The sequence below is a fragment of the Belonocnema kinseyi genome, chromosome 10 (assembly GCF_010883055.1).
Source record: "Belonocnema kinseyi isolate 2016_QV_RU_SX_M_011 chromosome 10, B_treatae_v1, whole genome shotgun sequence".
In the NCBI taxonomy this organism is placed as follows: Eukaryota; Metazoa; Arthropoda; class Insecta; order Hymenoptera; family Cynipidae; genus Belonocnema; species Belonocnema kinseyi.
This window is the reverse complement of record NC_046666.1, coordinates 51,454,316-51,464,068: the sequence shown is the minus strand read 5'-3', so window position 1 is coordinate 51,464,068 and position 9,753 is coordinate 51,454,316. Positions and strand designations below refer to the sequence as shown.

General features: G+C 31.1%; 1 protein-coding gene across 3 annotated transcripts in view; it reads left to right on the top strand.

The window, feature by feature from the left end:
- The first annotated feature begins 3,492 nt into the window (after positions 1–3,492).
- Positions 3,493–9,753, top strand: part of LOC117182159 (cell wall protein IFF6-like) — a 9,193-nt gene continuing 2,932 nt past the window's right edge. For all 3 annotated transcript variants that reach the window (XR_004468277.1, XM_033375209.1, XM_033375210.1), the window contains exons 1-3: positions 3,493–3,579; positions 8,319–8,375; positions 8,757–9,751. Coding sequence is in view for 2 of the 3 variants with exons in the window: in XM_033375209.1 (XP_033231100.1) it covers positions 3,510–3,579; positions 8,319–8,375; positions 8,757–9,751 (1,122 nt within the window). In the remaining variant the exon portion in view is untranslated. The remainder of the gene's footprint in view (positions 3,580–8,318; positions 8,376–8,756; positions 9,752–9,753) is intronic.

Below are 9,753 nucleotides of genomic sequence, written 5' to 3'. Positions count from 1 at the left end.
CTTCCGGATTGGCCAAAAGTCTCAGATCCTTGCCCGGCCAATCAAGATCTGATTTCAATCCGAATCAACCACCTCAGAAATCATGCGAGCATTCATACCATTGAAAGAAACAAAAGCAATTCCTGACACAAGGAGCGAGATTCGAATCTCTCGGGATCTTACACCGTTGCAGCAGAGCTACCACAGGGAACAAAAACGAATTTTGGACGAACGTCTTGCGAGAGGAGAGAAGGACCTTCGGATAACCTACAGGAATGGAGTTCCAGTCATAGTTCTCCACAAGAGAGCTCTTTCAATGACATAGTGACGTCATCTACTTCTAATGTTAAGGTGGATTATCAAAATGGCAGAGGTCTAAATAGTAAGTTAGAAATATTAAATAACTCTGTTTGCGTTTTCGATTATGATTTTTTAGCATTCACTGAAACTTGGTTTAAAGCTTCTGTTTATGATGCTGATTCCTTGTCATTAAGAGTCATTTTGCTTGCTCACAGGTGAACTTAACTTCAACAATTCATGATGTCCCTTCATTAAGCATAGTTGGGGCTAAAATTGATACCCCATTTATCTCATTTTTAATCTTAGTTATCGATATTTACCCCAGTATATCAATTTCTGATTTTGAAAGAATATTCGACTCAATAATTTCTCTTCGAGAACTTTCTGAGCACAAAATAATTATCATTGGAGACTTCAATATTCCTAACTATAAATTCCATATTAATGATGTCAAATTTGATAAAAAATCAGCACTTTTAACGTCCTTTTGGCATTTTTTTTTATCTACAACTCAATTCAGTTGAAAATTGCGATAACAGATTCTTAGACCTTGCACTTGCGAACTCCTTAGTTGAAGTTATTAGAGTCATTTATCCGATACTACCTGAGGACAAGTACCACCCTTCTTTGTGTCTAATTTTTTGCTTACGTCAAGAGAAGCCCTATAAAAGATTCGTCATTAATGTTTTATCTAAGAGATATAACTTTGTGAGAGCAAACTACATTGAATTGTACCTTGGTCTAAATAATAATAATCGGAATCAAAAATAAATTTAGGGCAAAAATTCTCTTCAACTGGCGATGTGTACTACTTACATATATTTAATAAATTGCGAAGTAATATCAAAAAGCGTATAGAAATTGCATTTTATGCATTCACAGAGAACGCTGGGTTAAATATTGTCTCCAAACCACCGTCTTTCTGGCCTTATGTAAATAGAGTGAAGTCTCATAACAGAATCCCAGGTATAATTTGTCTTAACAATGAGCAATTCTCAGCACCTCAGGATATTGTGAACAAATTTGCTAAATACTCTAACAGTGTTCATAACGAGACATCTATAAAAACAATTACTTCTGATAAATCCAACAAAAATTTATTTGGCGATTATATTCTAATCAGCGAAAGTAACGTTTTGAAAGCAATTAAGAAGTTATGTAACAAGAAAACTGCTGGATCTGATCTAATACCTGCCTTTGTTATCAAGGACTGTTCATTTATCTTTGCCCCACTATTAGTGTATATTTTTAATCTTGTACTGGAATGCGGTAGATTTCCGGTAGAAAGCATTCGATAAAGTAGATCACAATATACTATTGCATAAGCTGTATAACATGGAGATTCCGCATAAACTTCTACTTCTCATTAACTCTTACTTGACCAATAGGCAACATATTCTACAATATAGAGGCTTCTCTTCTGATCCTTTCTCGCCCTCGTCAGGAGTGCTGCAAGGCTCCAATCATGGACCACTACTATTCCTGGTGCAAATTAATGATGTCTCACTCTATCTGCCATGTCGTCACCTGTTGTATGTGGATGATGTAAAACTATATATGCCCATTGCTAACATAAACTCATGTAATTTATTACAAGCTAACTTAGACCTCTTCAATAACTGGTGTAAAAGTAATAATCTAAGCTTGAATCCGTCCAAGTGTAAAATCATATCATTTTCAAATAAGAATGCAGTATTACATAATCGTTATTTTATTCAGGGTATTGATTCAGGAAGAGTTAAAACTTAAATAGATCTCTGTATTCTCTACGATAGCCGCCTAACCTTTGATGCGTACATTGATGAGATTGTATCTAGTGTTAATAAATCATTAGGCATTCTTATGGGTTCATGTAGATACTTTAAGACAATATCGCCATTCATGACTATATTCTGTGCGATAGTCAGGTCTAAACTAGAATATGCGTCTGTGGTCTGGTCACCTAACTTAAAAAAAAAACATGTTAATTCCATTGAGAAATGCCAAAAACGGTTCTTAAAATATATGGCTTGGAAAGAAGACAAAATCTATCCTCCACGTTGATCGGACCATGAAGCGCTGCGATGTAGATTTGACATTTGGTCATTGGATGACAGACGCAAATTCGCAGGAATCTTGACTTTATTTAAGATTATCCGTGGTTTTACTGATTGCCCAGCAATATTTGAACGTGTGCCGTTGAATGTGCCAAAAGACAACTCACGAAATATACCTCTGTTCTACTTAACTTCATCAACTCCACAGCGTGCTCCATTGTTTAATATGTTTAGCAGTACAAACAAATTTATGTTGTCACTTCTCAGCGATAAAATTGACTTATTTTGCTAATCCATTTCCGAATTTACACGTAATGTTCACAACTTCATCGAAACCACAAAACACAGTTCAAATGCTTAATTTTTTGCGTGCACACGTTTTATACAATAATTTATGTACATATTGTAGCCTTAATAATGGTTCTCTTGAACTGTTAGGCTTTCTTTATCCAAATAAATAAATATATATCTGCGAATTCGTTTTTAAGTTGTTTTTTTCTCGCGAGGCACGTGATGAGAACGTGTTCGTTAAAGCTGAAGGAGCTTTGACAAAAGAGAATTAACAAGCACGTAATTTCAGTTGTCGATGATTTGACTTTTAATTCAAAAAGTTTTATGCAAAAATGAGGGATTGTACCATGAAAGAGCTTGAATAATATTTTTTGGTAAACAGTTGATTTATTTTGTAGAAAATTCGTCTCTTTTGGTAAAAATGCAGTCTTTCTTAGTAAAAAAATGGAACTGATTAAAAATGATCTTCTTGGTTGAAAATTTAACCATCTTGTTGAAAAATGTTCTATAGTGGATAAGTTCGAAATGAAGTTCGATTTAAAATAAAATTCTTTTTAAGTAGAAATATAAATTAGGCATTACATTTTTCGTCCATTCATATGTCCTGGTAAAAAATTAACTTTCAACTTTCCTGTTGTTATTACACAAAAATCAGAAATGTATCAGAAAATGTATTTTCAAAATTGCAGAGTTAATATGATAAGGAAGAAGCATACTGGCCATGTTTTCTGAATATAGATTCTTCCTCTCTATCATAGAACAAAAGTTTAACGATAAGGGACTTTTTCGCACAATAGATATTTTGCATAATATGGCATAATAGATTCAAAAAGTGGATATATAAGCTTCACAAAATTTTAGTTTTCTATCCGTGTGCCGGCAGATCAAATTTCGTGGTCTTCTATGAACTATTTTGAAGGAAATATGAAGCTGTCTCTGTGCCTCGTGGTATTGGCTACAATTTTCATTCATGGTAAGCAGCAAACATTTACTTAAAAAAACGTTGAAAATTCTTTGCAATTATTATTTTAATTATCTTCAAATTAAGGCAAATGATAGCTCAGTGTATTTTTTATTATACCTTATTTTATTTATTTCTAACTTAAAATTTATAACTATGAGAATGATTTTGCAATAAATGTTTCTCAATTAAATCTATTCTGGAAAATTCTTTAAAATCCAGTGAAGTGTTTGTAAATCGTGAAAATCCCAAAGAACAAAGTAGACATAATTTTTAATTTGTTGAATATAAATTATGTTAAATGTAATTATTAAAGTTCTTTGCAAACACGTTAAAATCTTTGAAAACCTTTAAATTCATTTGTGATCATTGGGCATTTAAAAAAATCCTTTAAATCTGGTAAATTGCCTAAAAATCCCTTGCGATATTCAGAATTACCAGGAATTCTTTGAAATTTCATTTAGTAGAATTTAAGTTTTTAGAAACCATTTAAAATACCTTGAATATTAATCTTAAATTAAAAGTATAAATTAAAGTGCTCTAAGAATAATCAGTTCAAATCATAAAAATCTTTAAAATCCTCAGAGATCCCTGAATCTTCATTTATTTTCCATAGTTTTTTAGAAACTGGTTAAAATCTTTGGAAATCTTACCAAATTCTTTTAAATCCTTTGACATTTTGTAAATCTTTTAAAATTCGCTAGAACACCTTAAAATTCCTGAAATTCTTTTTTTTTAATCGTGAAAATATATTAAAGTAAACAGAAATCATGTAAAATCCCTAAAACATTTAATTTAAATTTAACGTCGACGTCACATGTGTCCGTAACATTGGGTGCACGTAACCTACTTTATTTCGCTAGATATGCTTTCGACCACAGTTGATCTGCTCATATTATTGAAAGATCGAATGGATGTGTTACTCGTAGAAATTTATCACGCTTCGCTCACCTAGTTTGAGCGCGCCTAGGGCGCGCGAGGGTTGAATATCGCGCTTCGCGCTCGAACATAATTAGACCTCGCGCTTGGCGCTCGGATATTTATTATTTGCATTTGGAATGCTTGAAAAAAACTTGATCAAAAAGATCTCTTTTAGATGGCAGTATTTATATGCGTCTTCATATTCTGAATTGTCTACTTAATTAAGTATAGTCAAAGATTAAGTTTCTCAAAGCTCTGTAGGCTTTGAGGTCACATTTTTATCGTGACACTCGCGTTGCGCGCTCGATTTCCGACAGAAATTTGTAAACAGGTTTTTTTTTTATTTTTTTTTCTCGTAACTTTCGTCGTTTTTCCATACATGTTTTTTTTATTCTATTTTATTTCAACGTTATTTTTTACGAATAAAATAAAAAGTACGCATCCTATCAAGAAGTGATTCTTAACGAAATTGTGGATCTTTTTTTGGGTAACCATTTTTGTTCATTCATCTTTTTTCGTATCCTAATACTTTGTCCACAAAATGGAATTTTTTATTTTCTATTATTTTTTTTTGCAATCAAAATTTGAATTTTCGATTTTTGAAGAAAATCCAAAAATTGGTTATAAAAATCTTGTAGGGCTTTCAAAAAGAAATGTTTTTATTTTTCTGACTTTTTTTCATATCGTGCGTTTTTCAGCTTTAAATTTTGATTTTCGATTGATTAAAAAAATTTTGAAAACGCTATAACTCTGAGAATTTTCTTCTTATCAAAAAAAGTTATAAAGATAAATTGTTTGTTCTTTTTAATACTATAAATACCCGTAAATAGAATTTTCAAATTCAGAAAAAAGTGGTCTTAAAAATTTTCAAAATGTGCTCACTTTCTGAATTTTTATCAAAAATGGCTGGTTCACGAACTCATTATTTCTTTTAGAACCTAAAAGAAGTATGCCAAAGATGAATTTGATTCGTTGATTCTTTCGAGCGGATCTCGAAACGTGGAGATCCGCTGAAAAAGTGTGATATTAAATTTCCGACAATTCTATCTCGAGACGTGGAGATCCGTTGAAAAAGTGTGATGTTAAATTTCGGACAATTCTAATACTTTCTCAATCATAAATGATGAGAATGTAATAGAAACGTTTAAGTGTAAATATTTATAATTTAGGTATCTTTTAAATTATCAACTTTAGTTTTAAATCAACAAAAATGAAACAACTTTGTTAATTTTTGACACAATATCATAATTAAAAATGTCGAAATGAATCATTCCAAATTATTAATTGAATAATGATACATATGCAAAATGCATCTATGTTAATATATAATTAAGTAAATTTTAAATCCTTCAAAATTTGAAAATTCCAAAATTAATCTATTAAGAAAATACCACAATTTCCTTTACAAAAATCATACGAGAACTAGGCATTCAAAATTTATGAATATAAATTTCCTATCCAATAATATTTTTAAGTGAATGACCTATACACTTCAAAATTAAAATCATAATAATATTTTTTTATATTTTAAATCAGGTTTTTAATTTCTTATAAATGAATGAATATGACGAAAAAATGGCCATTTTTTCTATGTTGAAATCACCTTAGTTCTATAGAGTAACGTTAGTTAAAGATGCTCCAATATTATGCAATAAACAAGCAAATTTATGATATAAAAATTATTTGTTTGAAGAATGTTTCCTACGATTTTCCATGAGATCACGATTTTTAAAGTTATATTGCAAGAACTTTGGATAAAAACAATATAATGATGAAGACATTTCTTCGTGAAATTACTATTGTTTAAATTATAAATAAATTTAATAAACAAATGCATTTATCAGGCATTTATCGACTTTTCCAACATTTTCGACAACTTTTTCGTTGTCAAATATCCAAATAATGCGCGAATAATGCGTTTGTTTGATAAATTTGTTTTAAAAAATCATAAGATTTATCAACTAATCATAAATGTTGCTGAATTTATTACAAAGATCCCAATGAAAGTCTGAAATCGAAAAAAAGAATTTTTTCGTTGACAAATGGTAAAAAATTCAGAGTTTTGCTGAAGTTATTATGAAGTTCGTAATTGAAAAGTTGACATAAAAAAACGAATATTAATATACACAAATGTCTAATTATTGCATTTTTTAGTTATAATTGTTTAAAAAAATCATTAAATCTATCAACAAATTATAAATTTTGCTTAAATCGTCATAAAGTTCCCAATTAAAAGGAGTGGTATTGAACAAAAAGAATTTTACTGCCGATAAATGCCCGAGTAATGCACTTGTTTAAAAAAAGAATAACATTAATTAACAAATTGGGAATTTTTCTAAAATTATCATAAAGTTCCTTATTAAAAAAAATTGAAATAGAAAAAAAATGTTTCTGTCGAAAAATTCCTGATTAATGCATTTGTTCAATACATTTGTTTGTGATTTTAACAATAATAATCTGAAGAAAATTTCCTAATCATCATGTTGTTTTTATCGAAATTTTTTGCAATATAACTTAAAAAACGTAAAATTATGAAAAATTTTAGAAAAAATTCTTACAACAAATAATTTGTTTATACATTTTTTATTATATAATAACGGAATATTTTCAAATAATGTCACTCTATAAAACTTGGGCGATGTCAAGAATCTTTCTGTTATTGACGAGCACCGGCAGCGTCCAGCTATGTAGCACAGTTTTTGTAACCAAACTTCAAGCACTTCGATAGCCAAGTGGTTAGAGTGCGCGGTAAAATACCCTAGCTTAGGTAGTTTATGTAGGGTTCGAATCCAGTGCGAATAAGATTTTTTAAAGCGTTAAAGCGTGCGATTATCAGTGTAAGTAACCGTGTGTGCGAATTATGTATTTGAAAATGATAAAAAAATGAAGATTATATAATAATAATTCAAAAAATAACTCTTAAACATTAATTTTTGTCGAAGGTTGGGCCGGCGTCATCTTAATAGATGGCCATATATGGGACCAAATGTCGGCCCGACGTGGAGAAGCCAAAGGCGGTTGACCGACGGTTGTCCTACGGTTGGTCCGACCGTGGCCCAACGGTCAATTTGCTCCTGGGAAAGTTCTCTAAAAACGGTTAAAATCATTTGAAATCCCTTAATTATCGAAATTTAAATTGAATCAAAGGGTTAAATTACTTTTAAAAAAGTTCTTCTCACAAGAATTCTGTGATTTTTTTTTGTTAAAATCATTGCAGATTCAGTAAAATTCTTTAAATATTGTGAAATTCTTCAAAATACCTTAAAGTTCTCTAAAATCAGAAACACTTGAAACTTTATTCATTTTTAAAATGTCTTTTGAAATTCTTAGAAATCTTTGGAAGTTCTCCACAATATTCTTAAATGTTTTGAAAATTTGTATTTCTTCTGAAATTCTTTCGAATTCCTTCATATTCTCTTGAAAACCTACAAAATTCTTTGAAATCCTTTAAAATGTTTGAAATCTCTCGAAATCCCTTGGAATCCCTTAAAATTCCCAAAAATATTTAAAAATCTTGGAAATTCTCTAAAATCTTTTGCGATGTCTCGAAATATAACGAAACTTATTTAATTCTTAAATTTGAATCATATTCGAATAATATTTAAAAGGCATGAAGTTACGTATAAGATCATATAAATGCCGGATAAATTTCCGGCATTTGAAACTCTAGGCGAAATCTGTAGGTTAAGAAAATGTGTCACAGAGGCATTTTTTCGTTTGAAATTTCGAAAAAACGTATCTAAAGTTTACCAAATTCCCTTTGCACGCCATATTGTTATCTGTTTTTAGTAAATTAATTTTAATGACAAGACGCTTGTTCTTTTTTTCAGCTAAGGCCGCTCCAGCTTTAAGCTTCGATGCTCATGAAAGCGCAGGAAGATCTTCAGGTAGAATAATATTTTGTAAACAAATTACTTAAGATAGTATCCAACGAATTAATCAAAAAATTATATTTTGTTTACTGCTAATTCTGAGTAGTACATTTCAATCTTCCACAATTATTAAGCTAAACAAAGATTAGGCGTAAAAAGCGAAATACGCTTAGAAATGTAACCATTTATAATAATTAATTAAGTGTTAATGTTCCGACAATTGATAGTTGATGTACTTATTCAAAAGCACATAACAGAGAATTAGATTTCTTAGCAAAACCAATATTTATAACTTTGTTGTACGTAAAAACTTTCATAATCGGCCCAACTTCTTTTTAGAAATTTCTATACAGGTACAATGTAAATATTGATAATAATGTTCCTGATTTTTTTCAGTACAACAACAGTGGGAAGATATTGGTCAACTAGGACAAGAAAATGTAAGAAGTAGCTTAGGAAGCTTATCATTTGATGGATCAGGTAGCGCCAGTGGTAACTTAGCACTTTTCAAAGCAGGAAGCTTATCAGCTAATGGATTATATATTGGAAGTGGTAATCTAGCACTTAGCAAAACAGGAAGCATATCAGCTGATGGATCTTTTAGCGGAAGTGGTAACATAGCACTTAGCAAAACAGAAAGCTTATCAACTGATAAATCAGGTAGTGGAAGTGGTAACTTAGCACATAGCAAAGCAGGAAGTTTATTAACTGATGGATCAGGTATCGAAAGTGGTGACTTAGCCCTTAGCAAAACAGAAAGCTTATCAGATGATGGTTCCGGAATCGGCAGTGATAACTTAGCACTTAGCAAAGCAGGAAGCTTATCAGCTAATGGATTATATATTGGAAGTGGTAATTTAGAACTTAGCAAAACCGAAAGCATATCAGCTGATGGATCTTATAGCGGAAGTGGTAACTTAGCACTGAGCAAAAAAGAAAGCTTATCAGCTGATGAATCAGGTAGTGGAAGTGGTAACTTAGCACTGAGAAAAACTGAAAGCTTTTCAGCTGATAAGTCAGGTAGCGAAAGTGGGAATTTAGAAATGAGCAAAACAGAAAGCTTATCAGCTGGTGGGTCAGGTATCAAAAGTGGTAAGTTCGCACTTAGCAAAGAAGAGAACTTATCAGTTGATGGGTCAGGTATTGAATGTGGTAACTTAGCACTTAGCAAAGCAGGACGCTTATTAGCTGCTGGATTAAATATTGAAAGTAGTAACTTAGCACACAGCAAAACCGAAAGCTTATCAGCTGATGGATCTTTTAGTAAAAGTGGTAACCTAGAACTTATCAAAGCAGGAAGCTTTTCAGCTAATGGATTAAATATTGGAAGTGGTAATTTAGGACTTAGCAAAACCGAAAGCATATCAGCTGATGGATCTGTTAGCGGAAGCGG